This window comes from Epinephelus lanceolatus, chromosome 12 (assembly GCF_041903045.1).
Source record: "Epinephelus lanceolatus isolate andai-2023 chromosome 12, ASM4190304v1, whole genome shotgun sequence".
Classification (NCBI taxonomy): domain Eukaryota; kingdom Metazoa; phylum Chordata; class Actinopteri; order Perciformes; family Serranidae; genus Epinephelus; species Epinephelus lanceolatus.
This window is the reverse complement of record NC_135745.1, coordinates 11,012,632-11,037,112: the sequence shown is the minus strand read 5'-3', so window position 1 is coordinate 11,037,112 and position 24,481 is coordinate 11,012,632. Positions and strand designations below refer to the sequence as shown.

Below are 24,481 nucleotides of genomic sequence, written 5' to 3'. Positions count from 1 at the left end.
ACTCTGTTATCCTCCCACAGTTGAGGTCAGCGGGTGCTGGGGTGATTCAGGAGCTGTTCCCTCGAGTTTCATGTGTGGGGACTTTAGACATCTCTGATAATGGTAAGAGACACGTCTGCACACACCCACAAAGGATGGACGTAGATGGTCTGTTGGTGTATATTTTCAGATTCGGACATTTCACATTTGACATTCATCATGGTGTGCACACCGACGTGCAGTTTTTCATTTGAAGTGCATCCTTTTAAAATGGATCTAGTGATAAATGAAAGTGTCAGTGTCAATCTCAATAGTCTACTCAAAATTTGGAGTACTACCATAAAACTTAAATTAATAACCTAGGTTTTCATTCGCTTCAATCACTGAAGTCAACTGTTGTATATTTGGGATGGGTTTCTAGGATGGGCCTTGGACGTGGAAGAGTCTGGTTAATAATTCCACTAACACAAATGAAATGAGAAGATGACTATGCTGCGCGCAGAACAACTGTGTAGTGCATGCGCTAGCGTGAACCACTTGTTTTCATTTGGATGATGTGCTGCTGGATCAAAGATCATAGAGTGCTACGCGTAGGGCAGGGTTGTCAGGTCCGCTTATTAGCTGCGACTTTGAGCTTGTTTTTAAAGTCACTCACAAATATTGGTAGTCACAGGTTGCGTTGTTTTTGGGCTTGTTTCTAAAGTGGAGTTGCTTATTTGGGCATGTTCTCTAAACATCGCCTTTCTCTATATATACCCGTCTAATAAGTTATTTAAACGCATGATAGTATGTCAGACTGCAGGATGTTTCCACAGCTCTGCTCCCTCCACCCCTCTCCTTCTCCACATACACACAGGTGACAGTCAGTCAATGAGACTTTTCACATTTAAATTGCGCGATTAATGGAGGTTCTTTAACTATTTTGCAACTATTTTTACAAATGGGCGAAATATGGAAAGAATATAATAAAGATTTGTAGAAAGAGAGAGGATTAAAAGATTCGACTTCAAGAGGGGGACGATTCAAAGGCAGTATGTGGATTCAGATTCTGTGTGAAATATGAACTCATCATTCAGATCTTGTTCAGCATACCAGCACTGTTACAGTGAAAGTAAAATGGCCTGTTATATGCAGCTACTTTACTTTCATTTTCATTCATTCACTTATTCTTTCCAAGTTTTTGGTCGGCTAGTTGGTTGGGTAGAGTTCAAAGGCAGTAAATATAATGTATTTGTTAAGTAATTTTGAAAAACGCTGATAAGTCCATGCATATACTGCATTCTATAAATATATATATATATATATATATATATATATATATATATATATGTATAGTATAAAAAAAGAAATTGTGGAAAGAGGTAGATTGAACTGCACTCTGTTTGCAGAATGAGGGAAATTGAGTGTTAGTGTATTTTAATATTCAGAATTTCTTTATTATCATTATTATTATTATTATTATTATTATTATTATTATACAGTCCAGATGTAAAAACTATTATCCAACACTTAAGGGCACTTGCCCCAGGATATTCAGATGGCTCTTACTGTAGTTTGTAGGGATGCACCGAATATTCGGTAACCGAATATATTCGTCCAAATATTGCAAAAAAACACACATTCGGTATTCGGTGGAATAAGTTAAAAGCAAGTATAATAGCCGAATAATAGCGGCGCGGTTTTGATAACGCAATCAAACAGCGTGCCGTGACGGGCGGAATAAAATGTCAGCAGTGTGGCGATCCGCCCGTCACCGCACTCACATTTGCGACTAAAAATAGTTTTGAGCGAGCAAAATAAATCATTCAGCACGCTGTGCGAGTACAGATTTCAACCACCAGCAGAAACGAAAGGCAAATCCCACCGACTGTGGGTTGAACGGAGGTCACAGACACAGACAGGAATACGTATTCCTGTCAAATACGGCGGCCATCGTCTTACCGGCGAGGAGAAGTCAGCTCCAATAATATCCTCTTCTTGGCGTGTGGACTGCCCAGAAGTACCTGAACAGCTGAGCCAGCGGAACACAGACTGTACTTGATGTGTCAGAGGAGAAACAAGCCGTTCACGGCCCACAAACCTCACCGCACTTTAGGGACTGTTCGTTACTTATGAAGGGACTTGTCAGGGGAGGAGGGTGGCTGGTTGATTCTTACTTCATTTATTTATTTTATTTTGATCCCCCCTATGTTAATCACTTACTGATGCTGTTTTTGAAGTATGAATAAGTCAATAAGTAATTTATTCCATTGAAATATCATTGATGTATTATAGAAAAGTGATTTATCTTTTTATAAATGACAAAAGGCACATCTGCCTTATTTTTGCTGTGATATCGTGATACTACTCAGAACCATGATATTTTCATTGGTATCGTACAGTGGGATCCAATTTTGGTACCCTGACAACACTAATCTGGAGGGGGTTCATCTGCAAAAACTAATGAAAAACTAAACAACAATATTCGGTATTCGGTACTTGGTATTCGGCCAAGCGTTTAATATTATTCGGCTTCGGCCACAAATTTTCATTTCGGTGCATCCCTAGTAGTTTGAAACTGACATGTTATTTGTAGTAGGCCAGTCTACCCACTTTGTTCACTGTAAAGAGCATGAAGAAATGTATAAAGATTTGGACCTCTAGCGAGATGGTCATGATGGCTCAATGGATTTGTTCTGTTTTGGAATACACAATATTCTTCCAAATTAGTATTTCTGTGTTTTAATATTCAAAATTTCGCTTTGACAAGCTCTCTTTTTTGACCATACACCTGTTTGCATCCCTGATCTCCATATTGATGAGTTTATATACGTTTACACAATCTAAGCAGCTAACTAGCATTAGCTCAAGCAGGTCACAGACAGCCCGATGGGTTTGAAGAGGTTTTACATCCAAAACATTTCAATAAACATGACATGCTTAACAATGTCAGTGGCAACGAGACCCATCATCTTAGTTTTACAGCATTCATCCTGTGAAAACATTCATGTAATATCTTCTGCAGTTTTGAAGGGAGTTATCCAAAGTTTACGAAAGTAATGATGTCATAATAATGTCATCAGGGTTATGTCGGCTTGGATGTTCCAAATTTTAAAAGAAAGCCTGAGTTAAAAACTGGAGGTGTGGGGTTTAGGAGAGGTGGGCATTTAGCAGGCAGCAGGGCGTCTAACAAATGATGCGAATGAGTTGCATTTTGAGAACTGTCAAATCCGGCACTTTTAGTTTTAAGTTGTTGGAGTTTCTCTTTAGATAATGGCATTACATGAAAGGTGTCAAGATGTATTTTAATGTTTTTATAAACTCTAAGATCTAAATTTTATCAGTGTTTTTACCAACACAACAACAAGAATACATATGACAAGGAATTGCTAATTTACAGCAAATGCTTATACAGTAAAGTTAGATTTAGATAAGATAAGATAAGATAAGAAGCATTACTGTCATTGTACACAGGATACAACAAAATTTTAGTTTGATTTGTCAGAAAAAAGGCTCTGCTCTTTAAGGAAGCTCTGAAGAATTTGAACAGCACTAAGGATTCTGCTGGGAATGTTAATCCTCCTTAATAAACTTACATCAACATTAAAGCTTAGTAAAATCAACAGTACCAAAAGCTAATCACATAAGGAGGAGGTCAAGGTAGTGGAGGGAGCAAACATTGTTACCATTAGTGTATCAGCAGAGTAATAGTGAAGTGTCAGAACTGTACAGCTGCAAGAATATGATTGCTGGTAGCCAAGCAGCTGATGAACGAGCCAGTAATTTTGAAATATGAATGAAGCAGCTGATGTGAATCACCCGGTGCAAGTGTGACTTTGGTGCTCTGAATTAAGGCAGTGCTCCATAACACAACAATAATGCACTCATTCATAAGGAAGCAAGAGCTTTTTCTTTTATATTCAAGTCAGGATTACTAACAGGGCAAAGTCAGCAAAGACCCAGACTTGGTGCACCAGACTATCAGGGACCCCAACAGTCCCAGGTTCACAGCTTGTTCATTGGTTTTGGTATTTGGTTGTTGAACAGATTTGTCAGTTGATAAGGTCTCAGCTCATTTACACTACTTTGACTTGGCGTGGACTTGCGGTGCAGCAGTAAATCTAGCTGAGTTGGAGAATTTTTATTGGACCGTATTCTGACTGGCATTTAAGCATTTACAGCTATGTTTTAAAGGGCCAGTGTGTAATATTTGGCATGGTTTATTGTCAATCTGAATCTGAATCTGAATATTCTACCCATTAATATGTTTATACAAGGGTATGATCGCTATAAAATAAAATTTGTTTGGTTTTCGTAGCCTTATAATTATGCTTTTATTTATATATATATATATATATATATATAGCAAGGGCCTTGCTTTAGAGAGATCGCCATCTTGCGCCGCCATGTATGTACGGCAGACCGAGCGGACAATCCAGCCAGCCAGAGAACGCGTTTTGCGTGTATAAATGAACCAACGAAGACAGCGGAAGGAAGGAAGAAGGAGGAAGAAACAGCAGAGAGTGTTAGTAGTTCGTCGATAGAGAGTAGTGAAAAGTTTTTTTAGTTATAAGGTTTGCAAATGGACCACACTTACCACGCAACAGGAGAGAATGAACCCGGACCATCATCTGTGAGGAAAAGAAGATGCAACTTCACTCCTTGTGATGCACTCTCTGCAGCGCTTTTCCTCCTGGTGATATATCTCCCCAACAATGGCAGCAGTAGCACCGAATCCCATTCTGTGCATTCAGCCTCTCTTCTCACCCGCTCAGCATCAAACACATGGAGTTCCTCATCTGTGTGCTCCAGGTCAAACAGGTATGGCTCTGGGTCTGTGTCCGCTACAAGAAACTCTTCAAAATCGCGTTCAAAGTCGTCCATTGCAGCTACTATAGTCCGGAGATATTGCCAGGCTAAATAAACAGCTGAGCACTGTTTACCGGCTACGCTGTCAGTCAGTGTGCGGGCTGGAGATTGGTGGAGCAGAGGAGGTGGAGAGGAGGTCCCCACTCAGTATCGTGAACGAGTATGTCTGTAAAGTTATGAAGTGTGTCTGTTACGCCAGAAGAGTCAGAGTTTGGGACGGAGTCTTTTACCCCCTGGAGTGTTACCGGAGTTTCTGGAGTGCTCAAATAAATGGGCCTTTTTCCCAAACGCTCCTCTGGTCTCCTGCTCGTGAGGGATTCATTACAATATCGTAACATGGTTTAGATTTCTAAATAAACATTCACCTCGTCGCTAGATAGACCTACTCCTGAAAAACTCGTGCGCAAGGCTTTTTGTCCCTACGAGGCCACCGTCATTTACCCAACAGGAGGGGTGAGCGAGTGAGCCCTGCAATCTAGAATTTGACCACTGATGTCACTGTTTCCAACGGTTATCAACCCATTTTACACACTGGGCCTTTAATCACCCAAAAAATGTATAGTAAATGTGGGACAATATTAGGCTATATTTTGTAAAAGCCTTCATCACAGTGAGCAGTTGCCTAGTTCTGTGGAACAGCTCCAGGCAGACTGAAGGCTGAACACCACTAATGCCCGACCAGATATGCGCGGCCACATGCTCCTTAGCCTGGGTCAAATATAAAAGCTTGTATAGTAATATTATAACATTATCAATATTATATAGGCTAATGTTATTAATATATGTAGGCTGTAGATCGATATCATGGATGTATAAATTAAATATTCCAACCCCAGGAAAGTTTTGCCCTAGGGCTCCCTATATTACCATGTTTATCACCTATGATATTGCTTTCAAAATCCTATAGGCTTTGAAGTTATGTTGTGAACTCCCATTTTATAGCAAAAGAGAAAAAACATGTCCTCAACACGATCGTGGGTTTTTTTTTTGTTCCTTATGATTCATTTTTAGAATATATTTCTAATCACCATTTCTTGACACGTGCTGCCTCGGTGGTGAGGCTGAATGTACAGTAATTCAGACTAACTAAATCAAAGGAAGATTTTCACCTCAGTAACAAAATCAATTTGAATAGTCTTAACCTTGAAGTGACAGTATTGTTTGCAATTCATAGATATATCGTGACTAGGGCTGCATCTAATGATTATTTTCATCGTCAATTAATTTCTCGATTTATCAGAACGGTTTTTTTTGGGTCTATAAAATGTAAGAAAATGGTGAAAACTGGCGATCACTGTTTCTCAGAGACCAAAATGACGTCCTCAGATGTTTTGTTTTGTCTGCAACTGAAAGATACTTAATTTACTGTCCTAGAGGAGAGAAGTAACCAGGAAACATTCACATTTGCACATCAGAGAACTTTTTTACTTTAAAAAAATTGCTTAAATCAATTAATCAAAAAAGTTGTGATTAATTTAATAGTTGACAACTAATCAATTAATCGATTAATCGTTGCAGCTCAGATCATGATACTGGTGTCGTGTTTACCTTCTAAGCTGAGCCACTTCTTGAGATTTGGTTAGGATGGCTGAGCATGTGCAACCACAGATGGAAACAATCCAACCAGCACCCCCTGACTTAAAAGCTTAAAAATCTCTTACATTGGTTACAACTACTGTATTAATGAAAAATATTATAAATAACAAATAAATAACAAATACACTATGTTTTACAAGTAGCAAGTAGTCAAGCAGTGAGGACAAAAAAACATTCTTGTATAGAAATTGAAACATTTTGATGCACCAATAGTCATTTTATAATCACATTGTAGCCCTTTGAATCTGACTGGAGTCCTGATATATCTACTACCCCTACCCCTACATTTGATGCTTCTGAAGTACCTTCTCTGTAACTCTAACAGAGCACTGTTTTTTCTAACTATTTAAACAGCTACTTCCTAGACCGTAGCCAATGGGATGACCACTGCCCTAACTCCTAAGCTATTTGTTACTCTCCTCCTGCTCTACGTGTCACAGTTTCTTGTCCACAAGCATAAACTCACTTCACATCAGAGGCATGTGAGTTTATTTAACCATGGATATTTTTTGCTCTCTGAACGAGGCATTTAAGTCTTTGTTGCTGAAATATCTTGCCATGGTAACCACTTCCTCTTAGCAGCATCATGCATCCTTGAGCTTTTGAAAATGTGAGTGGGTGGGAGTAGGGGGGGGTTAATTAGGAGTATTTTGGAATTTCAGTGGGCAGTGAGATTTTGTTCCAAAATGGACCATGAGAAGAAAAAAAAACTGAGCTCTGAAACCCAGAAATGTTTGCACCTGGCAGAGTAAATGATGACTCACTGCTGTGACAGCCCAGAAATTGTATCTAGTAAAAACATGACTTTTTCTGTTCGATATGTGTCAGCATCTCATTATCTGTGTTAACGAGCAACTCCCTTAAAGTTTGATGCCTGTTCCGTACTTAGAAAGATGTAATTAAACATATTCTTGGAGGTGGATTTTCACAAAGGTTCCGGAGAGTGTGGTATTGCTGGCGTTGCACTCGTCCTCCACTGATGCGTGTGTTGTGTTGTGCGCAGGTTTGGATGCTGACTTGCTGGCTGTCATCCCAGCGTTCTCCAGGCACCCCTCCCTCAAACACCTGATGCTGGGGAAGAACTTCAACATCAAGGGCAGGTATGGACCATGCAGGGAACCAGCAGTACAGATGGTCGCGAAGATGATACTGATGATGAATGTTTGCCTCTTCTCTTTGCCTCCTCAGGGTGCTGGATGAAATTCTGCAGAAACTGGTTCATTTGGTGCAAGAGGAAGAGTGTGTGAGTTGGATTATGTAACATATTGTACACAAATCCTCTGTGGCGTTCCGCACAGATGCACGCCTACACTTGCTTCACAGATTTGTAGCCATACACACACATCCTGCGCAGGCACTAACACACACTTGTCACCGTTTAAATTCTCGTGTCCTCATTCATGCGCATTTAAGCACAATCTCCCACCTGCCACACACACAAGGTGTGAACATGCGCACGAGTCATGTTGTCTGTGGGCTCGGCAAATGATTCATTTGGTCTCAGTGTATTCGCAAGGCTCCCGGGGCTCTCTCTGCTCTCCACTCTGCAAATCCAGCATGACAAGTAGCTTACTCAATTATTTACCACTGTTGATGGTGATAGCTCACAACGATGCTCTCGCACTGAGTACGGTCTGATGCATGAGTGCAAGCGAACTAACAGAGGCGCAGATGGGTGTCAGTGTGTAAGTTTAAAGGAAGTACACCAAGTTTGTCAGAGATTAGCCTGTCATTGAACTCACCCAGCAAGTTACGACAACACAAACATCAGAATCATCTGTGTGTGTCTCCTGCACAGCTTTGGTACAGGGTCCCATGATAACACCTCAGTACATGACTCACAGAAGGCTGCAAGCAGCAAATGTGAGAGAAGAAGAACAAACCAGGACAGTTAGCTTGGCTTATCAAAAAGACTGAAAGCCAAGGGAAACAGCTAGCCTGGTTCTGTCCAAAGTAACTAAAGTCACCAACCACCACTTCTAAAGCCCACTAATTTATATGCTATGTCTTGTTTGTTTGAGCTGTTGTTGTTCAAGAGGACATTTCAAATCAGAAATACATATTTCCCTCTTACCTGTAGTGCTATTTGTCAAGGTGATCAAGATTGTTTTGGTGTGAGTTGCTGAGTGGTAGATATCGGCTGTAGAGATGTCTGCCTTCTCTTGAATATAATAGGACCAGATGGCACTGGTGCTCAAAGCGACAAAAAAATTGAAAAACTCAACAGCAATGTCTCTTTCCAGAAATCATGACCCGGTTCCTCAAGGTAATCCACAGACCTTGTTGTGAGCAGTTTCATGTAGGAACTATTTGCTTTCTAACAAACTATGCTGTTTATACATCCACAAGAGGCTTGTGCCTGTGACAGCGCAAGATGTAAACATTAATGGTGTCCCTCTCAGCTGAGCTGCAGTATTAGTGCAGTAGTGTTAGGTGAGCAAGCAGTAGATGCACGCTTTCTTTGTGATAGGGTTCGTAGGTGTAGTTTGGTAGAGAGAAAATAGTTCCAACATGAAGCAACAAGATCTGTGGATTATCTTGAGTAACTGAGTCATGATTTCTGGAAAGACATTGCTGTTGAGTTTTTCAAATGTAGTTTTTTGGTGCTTTGAGCACCACAAGCTGAGTGTCATTCAGTTCCATTATATTGGAGAGAAGGCAGACATCTCTATGGCTGATATCTCCAACACTCAGCCTTTAAATGTGGAAAAGTTGCAGTTCCTCCTTGTTTCCAGTCTTTTTTCTAATCTAAGCTGACCAGCTGCTAGCTCTGGTTTCGTATTTAGCACACAGAGAGTGGTTTGGTGTGTACCTCTTGCTTAAAATGTTAATAAGAGGTTTTTTGTTTTTTTTTCAAAATGTCAAACTATTTTGAAACCTAACAGGGACTGCAGTTTCATTTTTCATAAGAATTTGACACAATTGCTAATGGGATACTTGATGAATATGTTGATGTTATTTTCAGAAATTTAAAAATGGGATTAGACTTTAGTTTCACTGAAAAGTACCAAATTTAAAAAAAAAAAAAAAAGTCTCTTGGTTTAAACTGATTTTAACACTGAAATTATATTTGTGAAGTCGTAATGTGTTGTGCAACAAGATGACACTGTTCACCACAGTTTTACTGTAGGTAGGGTCCTAATGCAAAAGCTCTGCTCAGAAATTTCGTCTGATAAAAGACAAGTTGACAAAAATGGGAGAAAAAGCAAATAAGCAGTTGATTCTTATGCACTGGGTCTATGTAAGCAGGTAGAAAAACATAAATGATTCAACTGCAGAGGGTTTGAACTGCAAATGGTGTTTTGAAAATCCAGATTAACATCCAGGTACTTGTATTATCAACAAAAACATGGATGCAAAGGTTTTAAAAGTTTCGTTGCAATCATTAAAACACATTTCCAGATGTTTTAAAAACCAAAGCCCCCACTGTCATCTACCTGGTACATGTGCCATTTTGTTAATGTCTGTTTTCATCATTTAATGACAAGTCCATCCTCCTAAAAACTTCTAACATAAACTCACATTTACCTCACCCTTTAAAGTTCTTAAATTCACACCTCTTCCATGTTTTTCCTCCATGCTCTCTCTCCCTACCTCCTCCAGGCCCTGCAGTCCCTCTCCTTGTCTGACTCGAGGCTTCGCCAGCGGGGCACAGTGCTGGTCAATGCCCTGGGCTCCAACACGTGCCTACGGAAGGTGGACCTGAGCGGCAACCTCTTGGAGGACTCCGGGGCCAAGATGCTCAGCAAAGCCCTGCAGATCAACACAACACTCAGGTGTGTGTACGTGTGTACTCCAATGGGAGCGAGGGAGGGATTTCCTTGCAGATTAGAGCACACCGTTACAGAGAGGGATAACGGGGAAAAAAACAGGGGGACAGATGAAAGAATAGGGTCAGAGAAAATTAATATGTTAGGTATGGTTTGAGGAGAGGATATACTGAGGTTGCTCAGAGGCAGAACAGTGAGTTCAGTGCAGTGCTTCAAAGATAGAGGGGGGGAAAGTGAACCATGTTGGAGATAAGAAGGGAAGACTGAGGACTTGGAGGGATAGCGAGGAGAATCAGTGAAGGGAGGGGAAATGGCCTTCAGGCATACAATGTATTGCACCTCCCTTAAGTAAGAGAAAAGAAGAGACTGACTGAAGAGGTGTGTGTGTGTATTTAGAGGTGGAGGAATGGAAGGAGCAGATGAAAACTCTGTGATAGGCAGAAAAGAGTGAGGGGAAAGGAGGACAGAAGCGAGACAGGGGGTAGGATAGACGTATTAGGATGGGAAAACGGTTGGATATGGACTAGAGAGGGAGAAAGTTATGAAGGGACCGGAGAGGGAGCCCACCCAAGGAGTGAGATTTGGGTTTAGCTGATTGAATTTCTAGGGCAGAGTGAGTCGAGGGAAAGAGAGATGGAGATGGAGGAGGAGGAGGATGGATGAAAGGAAAGAGGGGCTGAAAATGAGTGATATATTAAAAACAGGAGTTAGACAGTGTGGAGTGTAGGTGGAGAATCTGCACAGAAGCTCATTAGTTGCATGGCGGCAGTTCATGCATTCTTAATGTTGTGATATGGACTCGTTCTATGCGTGCACTGAAAAGAAAGTCCTGACAAATGTCTTGCTAATCCTTCTGTGATGTGTTTGTGCAGCTGCGCGGTCAGATAAGTGCGGTAACTGTGATATTATGCCCCGTGTGTGCGCGTGTGTCTGTTTTAGGAGCATTAGAAAGTGACTGATCTTCTTCTTCTTCTTCTTCCTCTCTGTGCCTGTCTCCCCCTATTTCCTGCTGGTTTGATCCCTCTCAGGAGTGTGACGTGGGATCGCAACAACACCACAGCGACAGGCTTCCAAGATGTGGCGAGGGCGTTGGAGCAGTAAGACGAACACAACACACACACACACACACCAGAAAAGAAAAACGTTTGAAGAGGAGATACACACATAAAACGGATCACTCACACACACACACACACCCATATGAAAGGCAGATAACCATCTCTGTACAATGTTTACTATTACACAGCGTTTCATCAGATGTTCATGCCAGTCAAACTGTCACTTTTTTTTTTTTTCTGAGTGTGTGGGTGCGAAGTTGTGTTTTGTGTGTACGTGTGGGTGCATTTGCGTATTAAGGAGTTGGAGACAACTGTTATAAGTGCCCTGGGTGTTTCCTGTTTGTTCTTGTTAACATCACAATTCTTCCTGTTTGTTTTTGTGAGGGTAATATTATATTTTCTTTCTTCCTTCTCCACTGAACAGTAACTTTACCCTTCAGTACATGCCCCTCCCCCTCAGTGATGTCACTCAGGCATACCGCAGCGCCCCAGAGAAGACGGACCAAGCCCTGACCAAGGTGAGAGGAGCTCTGTGCCTTCAGTCTGTGATGTCTAAATATGCTGCATCATGTTATAAAAATGCAAATAGTTAATAACATTATCTGACAATTAGGATGATGATTCATGGTTTTGATGAATGACTTTAATTTGCTTGTGCGGTAGAAGTGATGATTAAATGTGAAGCTTTTGATGGATTATTATACTGCTTTATATTGCTGTTGTGGGATATGTGTCATTGAGAAAGTTTGCATGAAAAGACAAACTTTTCAGAGAATTCCTGATGCCCTCTGAATATTTGGGTTGCAATTTCTAACCAGGACAATGCAAAGGAGATTACAAATACCTTTATATATCAAATGAACCACTTAATACCCGTTATACCAGTGTATGTCATTCATCAGACAATCTTTTGAAGTCTCTTTCAGTTTTAAGGATGAGGAAGAGATGCTTTGATATTAAAGTGATGGACTGAAATTTAGATTTTTAGTGATAGCTGTGCCTGGAGGCATGATGTTTTCAGTTTGTCTGTCAGTCCATCTGTGTGTCCCAGTCTTCTGAACGCAATATCTCAAGAACACCAGAAGGGAATTTCTTCAAATTTGGCACAAACGTCCACCTGGACTCAATGATGAACTGATTAGATTTTAGTGGTCAAAAGTCAAGGTCACTGTAACCTTGTTTTGTCTCATTCTTATTAATGCAATGTCTCAAGAAGGCCTCACGGGAATTTCCTCAGATTTGGCACAAACATCCACCTGGACTCAGTGATGAACTGATTAGATTTTATTGGTCAAAAGTCAAGGTCACTGTAACCTTGTTTTTTCTCATTCTTATTAATGCAATATCTCAAGAAGGCCTCAAGGGAATTTCCTCAAATTTGGCACAAATGTCCACATGGACTCAAGAATAAACTGATTTGAAATTCTTGGTCAGAGATTAAAGTTCACTGTTTTTGGCCGTAACTCAAGAATTTATTTGCTAATTATGACAACATTTCACACAAATGTCTAACAGGATTTAATGATGAAGTGGTGACATTTTATATCCAAAAGGTCAAAGGTCAGCTTCACTTTGACATCATAATACTCTGAATTGGTGACACTCATCTTGGGTGCCTTGAAACTGTGCTGATTGTATAGATCTTCTGTGCTGTCACAGGGAAGATGTGTGTGAAGCATCCATGTTTTCACAAACATGGATGCAAATTGTAACTGAAACTTAACAGGCTGTTAGAGGCAAGCAACCGTGAGGTAGTAATTCTAGTTCTTATGATTAATAGTACAAGTACCAGCAACCATCTTGATAATCTTGATTGATTACTCATAGAGGTCATTAGTCAAGCAAATATGCCAAACATAACCTTGAAATATTAGTTCAAATGTGAGTGTTTGCTGCTTTCATTTCTCCAGTGTCATGATAAATTGAATATCTGGGTTTTGGCCTTTGGTTAAGGGAGAAAAAACAAAAAAACAAAGGTATTGTTATAGGCAGTAGAAATACCTCCCCCAACAAGATCCTTTGTATATCAATTGCTCACCCTGTGTTACCTTGAATTTGTGAAGAAAACTTAATTTTTATGGTATGCCCCCATGGTGAACGATGAGTCCTATAACTGAGAAAAGTCTTGATGAATTGAAGTCTCATTAATCCAGTCATATGCTCAGTACTTCCCAAACACATGCATTTTCTCAAAAACCTTTCCATTCAAAACACAAGTTGTGTGAAAGTCTATAACCAGATAGTGTTGCTATTGTTAAATGCTCCCCCCTTTTGCTCCAGTTTATCAATATTTTTCCCGTTTTTGGATTCTTAGTTCACTGTAATGGCATGAGAGGAAAAAATGGGTAACAGGGGGGTGAAGAATTAATATACAAGTGATCATTTTGATGGTGAAGTATTCCTTTTTAGGTAGAAGTCAGCTTTTCAGTTTGATGTGCCACTGTTTGCTGTGCTGCATATCAATCAGCCTCCTGTTGATTTTTTTTTTTTAGCCAGTGCATCTGCAATTTAGATCTTGGCTATTCAAACAAATAATCAAACTTTATTTATTTAGCACCCGTCAGACAAATCAGTGTACTGCAGAGTCCTTTACCGACAATTAACGAAAATATAGGATGTAAATAAACAAAAAAACAAATGTTGGGTTTTGTTATACATATATCTGTATTTCTTGTGCTCTTTTCGTTGGATTATAAATGGTAAAGGTGGGTTGTGTGCTAATCTGGAAGGTGTATTTTGGAAAGTAATATCTCCATTGAAAACGTATTTATTATTGTTAAATATGGCATGAAATGATTTTTAGTATGGATATGTGTGTGAATACTATTATTAATATCTCATCTATGTTGTGTGTGCTGTCTGTGTTATGTGTTGAATAAATAAAAAGTAAAAAAGAATAGTGCAATGTTATTAAAATTAAATAGAATAAAATAAATCATAATGATCAACATTAAAATATTGATAAAACAGAGTAAACTAGTGATGATAATAGAATAAGCATAAATAATGAAACCAATAAAAGCCAGATGAAAAAGATGAGTGTTTAGTTAATGTTAAAAAATATCAGTTTTATTAGCTCCTTTCAGATCCTCTGGAAGGCTGCTCCAGGAGCACCACGGCTGAAAGCTTCATTGCCAGACGTTTTTGTTCTGCTTTGTGGTGAAAGCTAAGAGAGAGAGGGGCAGAGGGTCCAATAGGCCTTCCTCGTTCATAAACTAAAAGCATTTTTGAGAGGTAGACTGGTGTACAACCAAGTAGTGCCTTGTAAAATAATAAAATAAATTTAAGGTCAATACAAAAACTGACAGGTAACCAGTGTAAAGGCTTTAAAATATTCAACCATTATGCATTCTTTTACTTTAAAAACTCACACTGGAAGGTGATGGATCTTTTTTACTGCTATCATGCTGCTTTTTCCTTCCACACCACATGGATGTGTTGTGAATATCGATGTCCTCCGGTGTCAGTGCCCATTCACATTTTATTTTTTGATCACGGAGGCGCTCCGTCTGTTCATGTATGTCTACGTGCCGTTATCTGGCTATGTCATCCGAGATGTTCTCTTCATAAAGCCAATCAAAACATTCTATTTCAAGCCACATTTGAATAAAGCAGTAAACTCCGCTTGTTGGCATGACAGTGACATTTACTGACAGCCAGACAGCAGCCTACGACAAAGACAAAAAAAGATGAGACAAAGACTGTGTATAGGCAGCAAATATTAGCTGCTTGGATGTAGTCTTTCTTTTTGACAGGATGCATATCTTATCTTGTACCATGGCTTGTTAAAATCCATAAATGAATATCCATAAGAGAAAGATGGACTCACTGGTGTGGTCATTTTTGTCTATACCACTGCTAACTAAATGCTGTTTGTCACTTGGCTTGTAAGCTGCAGTTAACAGAGCAAGTCTGTTTACATTGCACGTCACATTCCATTTCCCTGGAAGCTCAGCTGTCAGTCAGTCACACACCACATCTCGCCTCCCCAGAGGCATGGAGGTTAAAGGAGCATTTCTGATACATTTCCAGAAACATGAAAATAAAAACAATTTCAACTATATTTTCCCATCAGTTTGATATACTTTCTAACATCAGAAATAGAGATGCTGTGAAACCAGCCTCATGAAACATTTTCTGGTTCTTATCATAAGTGTGCATACTGAGTGTAAAAGCTTTTATTTGGGTTAGGGTCCTTGTTTGTTTGCATATTGTCTGTGAAGCTCCTAAGTCCTTGAAGAACCCTTGATTCCATCTTTCTTTACATAAGATGATTAAGCAGTGAACACTTCCACCTGCTGAGTCAAGAAAATAAATCAAAGGCATCCCGTTTATTTCTGGGGATCAGAACTCTCTCTCCAGTCTCCTTATTACCATGCAAATGGACTTGTCTCCTGTCTCCTGCACACTGTGCTTTGTAAACACCTGTCATCTCCACTCCCCTCTCTCCTTGTTTGTTTTCCTTGCGTGCGTGTGACAGATCCAGCGTGCCCTGCTTAGGAACAACCAGACTCAGCGTTTCTCTCAGAAACAGGCTCTCAGGCTGCACCAAGGCCTCGTCACCAGCACGGCCGAACAGGTGTGTGTCTCTGTTTGTGCACCTGATGGTGAACAAGTCAAGAATTTTTTTTGTTGTGTATTTTATAGATTACACTCCATTACGTGTATTCATATAAGTATGTTTTGTTTGTGTTTTATGTCTGTGTAGGTGATGGAGCGTCTGTGCGTGCGGGTGCAGCAGCAGGTGTGTGTCCTGAAAGGCTGCGAGGAAGGAGAGGAGGTCCAGACGGCCAGACAAATCCTCAAAGAAGCCAGGGATTCAAGAGCTGTGAGAAGACTACCACTTTAGTTTGTGTTTGTGTGTGTGACATTTAAGCTGTAATAACTCATATAATGCCAAAGGATGTGTGATACACACACTAGAGTGAAGTGTATTACAGTATGTCTAGAAAGGAAAAGCTTTGATAAACCCACTGGATGCCAAGCATTAAATGGCAGACGGACAAATGTTGGCAACTAGCTGGAGAACATAGTGGAGCGTTTAGCAGATAAAGAGCCACATATATCACTCAAGAGCTGGGAGCGACCAAAATCTGAGCTAAAAGAAGAGTGATTATTGGACTTACATTCATCAGGTAGACAAAAACATGACTTTAAATTAAGGCTAATGTTGCTCTGTGCCTACTGGATGTATAAAAAAGGAAATGTTTGCTAACAAGTAACCACATTTTTTTTAAATATGATAAAATATTAGTGTTTTGGTGCCCCCAAGTGGCCAAAAAGAAATTTCTTAATGCAAGTTCCAGCACAATTTCAGCTACTACTTCTTTACTACTGTACATTTCAGAGGGGAATACTGAAGGCCAGTTATTTTGCAGGTTATGATTTCACATTATACTAAGTCCCCCTTCATAAAGAGTTAATATACTGTAACAAATTGCTTTATTAATGGTTTATCAAGCAGTTGCTAATACTTTATATATTATTTATGAGCAAACAGAACAACTTTTAGTTTGCCAGATTGTAAAAGATCTGTCAGTTGGTGGGTCTTTAATATTTAAGTTATAGATACATACTTTAATTAAGATTAATGAATAAGCAGTAAGGTAATAATGTTTAAGTTCCCAACAACAATGGACATGTTTACACGCACACAAATATTCCACTATTATTACAAATATGACAATATTCTGAATTTGATACAGGTCATGTAAACAGAATATTTTGTTTGGATCTTCTAAATTAGGCCTTTTTCCAAGTTCAGCATTTCTGATTGAGACGTGGGATATGCTGATATTATTCAGATCTTAATAGCATTATTTTTGCATGCATGCAACACATTTGAAATAAGCTTCTGAACTGAGGTGTTAAGGCATTTTGCAACTTGCAGCCTCTTGCCTGTTTAGGGTCAACTCTGTGTTTTCATGGATGCGTTGATGCGTACAACTCGCCGACAGCTTGCAAGGCTGGGGTAGAGATGAATGCCCAAAATGAAAGCCCACATTTCTCATCAGACGAAGAAGCCCATCTCTGACTTTTAAACAGTCGGAAAGACTTTGATAGGTTTTTGGATATGCACAAATATCGCAACACAGACCTCAAGAAGGTGGTTAAAGGTATGAAAGAGAGAAGCTGCATTGCATGGTCAAACAAGTCCGCCACCTGTGTGAAACTTAAAAAATGATGCAAAGAAGCAAAATAGCAGACATCAAAAAACAACTAAAATCATCACTGACTGTTATGGTTATCTCCAGGGGCCAGGGCGGTATGAATGTTTCAGTTAGATGTAATTAAAATCGAAGACAACTGTGCAAAATAAAAACCCACATGGCATAGGTTGCTATGGCAACACGGACTCATGGCGCAGTATAAAGGTACAGTAACAAACGACAGCCATTAACTGTATACTAGACCAGGATGAGCCCTCAACAACCAGAGCTGAAAACACTACAGGGAAGCTTCACCGAGTTCGATCCAACAAAACACCAAATGAAAAGTTTGTTTGTGCTCAGTACTGACAGAGCAGCAATACACCTGAATATCAAAACAGAGACCCACTCAACAACCTCAGAACATAACAAAACTAGTTCCATGTTGCACTCTGTGTGTACTGGTGCGACAAAGAGTATTGTTGCATGTGTTCTCCAACAACTGAAACAGTAAAATGTGTGGACATAAATATATTTTGCTGCCATTTCAGTGTTAATGAGAAAAAATCTTACCTAGAAAATTGCTGAGCTTCACACAGTTCAAACAGGTACCACATCACGGCCTCCTGAACTAAACAGTTCACCTCTCAGTTTGTTTTATATCCACTTCTGTTTGAAATTGACAGTGCACAGGCATCCTCTTTTTCTTTGTCACTAGGAAGTCTTCTGTCAAAAGATCAATCCCCAAAATGTACATGTTTCACCTGTAACAGCCCTACACTGTCCAACACTTCACAGGAGCAGAGAACTCATCTCCTGTCAACTCTAATTAGGCTAATGACTGTCAATCACACATCAAAGGAGACGCCCAGGTGGAGCCCTGCTCCCTTTTTGGAGCTGTTTTTTCTCTGTGATCAAACAGAGCCAAACAGAATTAAAATACAGTGTCTGAACCAAGAAATAAAGAAAATAAAATTAAGGCAAATAAACAAAAGCAATTGGTGACATTTCTAAGGGCTAATTCTTATAAGCCAACAGGAAGAGTTACTCAAGTCAAAGAGATTTTTCACAACTTGGCAACACAAACTTTTTAATGGCTTTTAGATAATAATTATAACATATGGATGAAAATCAGTTATTTGGTCCACAAATCAAATGATCAGCTTATAGAATATGATGATTTTTTTAATGTAATGTTGTCAAAGTTAGCTCCACGTTTACCTGCTACTAGATTATAATACTACTTGCACCTCAATTGTAATAATCAGACAATATAATACATGTATTGATACAACTTTTAGAGAGGGGACATTCTGTTCAGTGCTTTCTTTTGTTACTCCACTGATTTTAACCTTTTCCCTCTCCTGCTGTGTGTGACTGTCTGTGTATCAGCTGTATCCCTCTCTGTGTGAGTTGGCCCATGTGTTGTCGGTGGACGGCCCCGTCAAACAACGACTGGACACTCTGGCTGGAGAGCTGGCCAAGGCTGCCGACAAAGAGCTGCAGGTAGGATGGAGGTGGAACTGTGACCGTAATCGCAGACAACAGCCATTCCCCCGATGCGTCTGTATTTTAAACAGAAGTTGAGCTCTGGACTAGTTGCATTTAAATTGACCATTAATAGCGTGCGACTGTGTGTGCGGTGCAGGTATGCTGACTTCAAAAGAAATGTAGCATTTAAATTCACAGGGAAGAAACAGTTTAACTTTTTTTTTCTTTGGTTCAGCTCTGCTCCCATTGGGATTCAGCGGCAGTGGAGTGATAAAAAAGCAGCACACCCCGAGGAGGAATCTTGGATACTTTCTATTGAATTTGAAACTTACTTGAGCATAATTTACATTTCTGTTTGTGCTTTCTAATTTTGCAGTCATGCATACGGCTACATTTCTAATTTTCAAAGGTCAAGATCAGTTAAAAGGAAAGAATTCAGTTCATGAACAAATGCCCAACTTTGGTGTAAACTGATAAAGTTAGATCTAGAGGAGGATGGACAGATCATCTGAATTATTAGTGGTTGATTCATGGATGAATGGATTGCTGCAATGCACATAAATAAAAGATGACAACAAGTCTGAGTAAAGGAGCTGGATGAAAATCTAGCAGATAAAGAACCACTGTGCATGAATTATTAAATGCAATGGAAACATATGTGTATATTGAGAAAGTGTGAAAAATGTATGTGTGGTAATGCATGTCTTGGGTCAACTGTGTCCAGGTGGTGGTGGACTCTATGGTGTCTCTGTGCCGCGAGTTGTGTCCACTGTCCTGCTCAGCTGCAGAGAGACTCAGCCCACCTCTCTCGTCCATCTCCGAACAAGTTTCGATCCCTCGCTCCGCCATTCGCAATGCACTCATGGAGAGAGCAGCTGAGGATATCAACAGAGCCCTGGAGTAAGACGGAGAGCCGGAGAAACAAGTCAAGCCAAAAACTTCAGCTAAGATACTGATTTAATTATTATTCTGTTTTCATTTGCTCTCCTCTTTTCAGGGAGGTGAAGTTGTCTGTGGTCTCCTATCTGACCAACTCAATTGTGGATCAGATTCTGCAAGAGCTGTACACCACCCATAAAACCCTGGTACTGGTAATACCCCTTTTCTGCATGACTTCTTTGTAGAATTTAGAACAAAGTGTTTTCATGTTTAAAGCTGAAATCAATAACTTCATAGCAAAGATCATTTTCGCTGGGCTCAGACTACAGGAGTTCTTGGGCTTTTTTTTTTTTCCTGATTCACCTCTTCCAACAATCAGAGGAAAAATCTGGTCTGGGACTTTGGTAGGTGTCAATGTTCAGCCCATATTATTTCGTACAGATCCAGTCTAGGGATGCACCGATTTATTGGCGGATCATTGATATCAGCCAACATTTGCCTTATTGGCTGCCATCGGCCTATTGGCAGATAAAATGACATTCACTGATGGCAGTGGCCGATGTTTTTCTGTTGTATCGCCAATTTTGCGCAGGCTAAAAAGCAGGGCTCCAGACTCACAGCCACAAACTAAAATTAATGAGCAGGTTCAAGAAGAATACAGTGACTGTTTGGCAGATGGGCTCCTTGATCTCACTGTTGTGTGACAAGACGGCTAGCAAGTTAGGTAAGGTATAAGGTAAAGTGAGCCGGTGACTGCGCATCGGGGTTCCATTCCCCTGTCGGCACTTTCAACAGTCACCAGCTCACTATACATTATCCCGCTTAAAACATGGCTTACTACTAAAACATTCAGTGATGGGACACAAAATTATGATTAAAGCATCCCAGTGACAATAGAAAACGTGTTTGGGATAAACAGGGATCTTCTCCTGGACACTGTCGGGATCAAAGGACGCAGTAAATTCACTATCAATGTGTGAAGGCTTGAATTTCCCTGATAATGGTACATTTTGAATAACTGTGTTAAAATCGGCAGGAGGAGAGCTAGTAAACATTGGCTGTTAGCTGTAAGCAGCCGGTGGCTGAAACTAACTGCAGATAGATGTTACAACATGAAGCATTCAAACTCTACTTAGTAAAAATGAGTATTATACAAAGGTAAAGTATAACGTTATCATGATGTGTTCAATGCAATCTTGTAACATTTTTGCCAAGAAACTTTAATAAATACAGCTGTTTGAGGGAGGGACATTTTAATGTTTTGACAGCAATATAGAATAGATTTTAGAGTGGGAATTATGGTGTTAAATTTGGTAGAAAGGCTTTTGAATCGGTTATATTTTTAACCGAGATGTTTTTCATATTCAAGGTTGTTTTTTAAATTTTATGATTGAATTTGTGCTTATTAAAGGTAGTGTAATTAAGGGGTTAATTACTTTTTAACAATTCAGTTATTTTTTTAAAGTGTAGATTTATTTGTTTCCCTGGCACACAAGAGGTGACAACAAAAACAAATTAAACAACAACATAAAAACATTGGTATCAATATTGGCCCAGAATTCTACAATCAGTGCATTTCTAGTTGGATAGGGATTTAAAATCTGGTTATGTCAGTACTTTCACAAGAGCAAACAACGGTAATCTTTTTTTTTTACAAGGTCAGTTTGCTTTCTATTCCTTTCTTTCTTTCTTTTTTTCTTTCTTTCTTTCCTTTTTTTTTTTGGTCAAAGTCATGACCGTCTTCATTGGTGCTCCAGCAGCATAAGCAGTCACTCACTTGGCTCTAGCTGCGTTTAGAGACAAATTCTAGTGCAGAGGTGGACTAAACCATGTTGCGCCTTTAGGGGGTTGGAGGGGCCTTGGACAGCTCCAGTTTAAAGAAAAAAAAATAAAAAGGTTCAGCCAGGCTTTTTGAGGGCCCCTCTCCCACTGGGGCCCTGGGTAATCAGTCCCGCTTCCTTCCGAAATACGACACCCCCAGTTCATACTACTGTGGACAGATATCAAAACTGGCAAAAATTTCACCCTCAGGTCTCACTGAAGAATAGACAGCCCTTGTTGACCATGTCTCCCCAACCATTTTCTCATCCCGACTCGTGCCTTCTGCTTTTTTTTCTCACTCCAAAGCATCGTTAACATTACAGCAAGTTGTCAAACCATATCAGTCTCCTTTTTGTTTTATCCACTTTCCCATAAGATCATGTGAGGTGGTGTATTTCTCTCTCTGTAGTGTGTGATGGGCCATTATTTTCAAATCTTGTGATGTGTACTGTATGTTTAAGATTAGAGAGAAGAACATCTGTGAAGTTTCTTCTTATCTGTGTGATGCAACTGGATTTCAAGATCAGTTAGGATTTTAAAACTCCTTTAGTCTGAGCCTGGCTGTAGGATCTACATTGGTTCATCAGATTAATGTTAAATTTAATGGTATTTTTTAAAAAAAGTTTTACTTTTTAATTTTTTTTTTACATAACATTACATTAATATATATTACATCATTAATCACAAAACATTAGAGTTCAGCTTTAAATATAGAATTTTGAAATCATTTTAAAGGAATAGTTCAACCTTTTGGGAGGGACAGTGATTCACTTTTTTGCTGAGAGTTATATGAGAAGATAAGTTCCACTCTCAAGTCTGTCCACTAGTTACTGTGTGAAGCTGAGCCAGGAGAAGGTAGCTTAGCATACAGACTGGAAGCAGAGGGAAACAGCCAGTGCCACTGCCCGCAAAACTTACTAATGAACAAAACCAAAGTTAAAAAATGTTGTGATTTGAGTTATGTAGCAGACTCTTTGTGGGGAGAAATGACTTCCTGGAGACTTTGCTGGTTACCTGGAAACCTCACAGCAACTGCATTTTAATGCACAGTAATGTTCCACTCTTATTCAGAATTTTACAATAATCGGACTTTAGTATGGGTCACGAAAGAGCATATTTTGTTGGGGTAGTCTTAATGAGACCTGATTCTGAATGTAGCATTTTCCAAGGAAGACATGTAGGATATGCTGGTATTATTCAGGTTTTAGGAGGATTATTTGGGCATGAATATAGCACATTCAGAATATGCGTCTCAGTTGGGGTTTTTACCGCAGTCTACGACACACAGCCTCTTACAGTACCTGTTAATTGTTAGCTCTGTGCATTGTCATGGATGCATTGTGCATAAACCAACTCGCCAACAGTTTGTAAGGCTGTGGTGGAGAAACACGCCTAGAAGAAAAACCCACATTTTTGGTCGGAAGAAAAAGCACAGCTGCTTTTAAACATTATGAAAGACTTGGATATCAGCAGATTTTTGGATGTGGGCAAATATCCCAAATCTGATCTTTTCAAGAAGGTGGTTGAAGAAATGAAAGAAGGAGGCTGTGTTCACACTGTCCAACAAGTCTGCCACGGGTAAGACACTTTGAAAAAATCCTATTTTAGTGCAAAGAAGCAAAATGGCATAAGTGACTCCAGCTGTTCCAATTTTCCATATTATGACGTGATAAACGACATGTTAGGTAAGTTAATCGGCATACACACAGCTGCATGTGAACAGGAATAGTGATGACAAGACTCAGATGCTCCACCTAAAAGCAAAGAATTGTTTTTCCCAAAATGTCTTTACTATTCCTTTGAGTTGTTCAACATAAATCTGCAATCTCAAAGTCATAATGGGAGGAAAGTGATCAAATCGGTTAAAATTTGAACAAGCTTGGAGAATTACGGCATTACGTAAGGCTCCACCCCCAGAAGTAGGTTAGAAGTGATTAAAAGAATGCAGGCATGCCCACTGCCTCAGAGTCTTTCTCATTGGTTGGATTGTTTTCATACTTTGAAAAAGTGTATCAGTGTTCTGACAAAGTTTCTTGCTGCTCACCAAAATTTTTCAATTGCTTTTAAACTAAGCACAGAAAGTAAGGAAATGTATGTTGTGGTAGATTATTTCTTTGTTGTAACAATGCTTCTTGGCAATAAATCTTATACCGTTGGAAAGCCTGTTTTGTTCCCTTTTAAGTGGTGCCCCATTTGTAAGGAACATGTATTTGTGGGATTAGCAGCAGAGCTGAGTATGTGGGTTGCGCCCATGAAAAATTAGCCAAATCTATGCCAATGCCAAACAGCTTTCTTTTTTGGTGTTGACTCTTTTTGGTGTTGCTTGGTTATTGGATCATTGAAGTCTGAAGAAACAAGACATATTGGCAGTTTAACAATTTATTCATTCAACAAACAGGATCCTCAGTAGCGTGTGGAAGAACCATACACAGCCACAAAAGCCTGGCACCTCCTCCTCATGCTGGTCACCAGCCTGGTCACACACTGCTGTGGGATGGCATCCCATTCTTCAACCAGCATTTGTTGCAAGTCAGCCAACGTGTTTGTGTTGGTCACTCTGGCACAAACAGCGCACCCAAACTGATCCTACAAGTGTTCAATAGGTTTGAGGTCAGAACTGCTGGCAGGTCATTCCATCCTCTCCACTCCCAAATTCTGGAGGTAGTCTCTAAAAAACCCCGCTCTGTGGGGGTGAGCACTGTCATCTTGGAGGATAGAGTTTGGTCCCAGACTGTGGATATATGACGAGTTGCAGAATTTCATCTCGATATCTCTCTCTGCACTGAGATTGACTCCAATGATGACAAGCCTCATTTTTCCAGTGAGGGAGATGCCGCCCCACACCTTCACACTGCCTCCACCAAAAGATGTTACTCTATTGGTGCAGCAA

The 24,481-nt window shown here is 39.8% G+C and overlaps 1 protein-coding gene across 7 annotated transcripts in view; it reads left to right on the top strand.

Moving 5' to 3' along the window:
- carmil3 (capping protein regulator and myosin 1 linker 3) overlaps positions 1–24,481 on the top strand; it is a 116,009-nt gene that overhangs the window by 71,124 nt on the left and 20,404 nt on the right. For 4 of the 7 annotated variants that reach the window (XM_033650444.2, XM_033650441.2, XM_033650443.2 and 1 more), the window contains exons 18-28: positions 21–102; positions 7,427–7,523; positions 7,612–7,666; positions 10,027–10,199; positions 11,222–11,290; positions 11,676–11,769; positions 15,732–15,830; positions 15,960–16,079; positions 18,793–18,906; positions 19,616–19,791; positions 19,889–19,982. In XM_033650444.2, coding sequence (XP_033506335.1) covers positions 21–102; positions 7,427–7,523; positions 7,612–7,666; positions 10,027–10,199; positions 11,222–11,290; positions 11,676–11,769; positions 15,732–15,830; positions 15,960–16,079; positions 18,793–18,906; positions 19,616–19,791; positions 19,889–19,982 — 1,173 coding nt within the window. The remainder of the gene's footprint in view (positions 1–20; positions 103–7,426; positions 7,524–7,611; positions 7,667–10,026; positions 10,200–11,221; positions 11,291–11,675; positions 11,770–15,731; positions 15,831–15,959; positions 16,080–18,792; positions 18,907–19,615; positions 19,792–19,888; positions 19,983–24,481) is intronic. The other 3 variants (XM_078172943.1, XM_078172944.1, XM_033650442.2) reach the window with 1 other exon arrangement.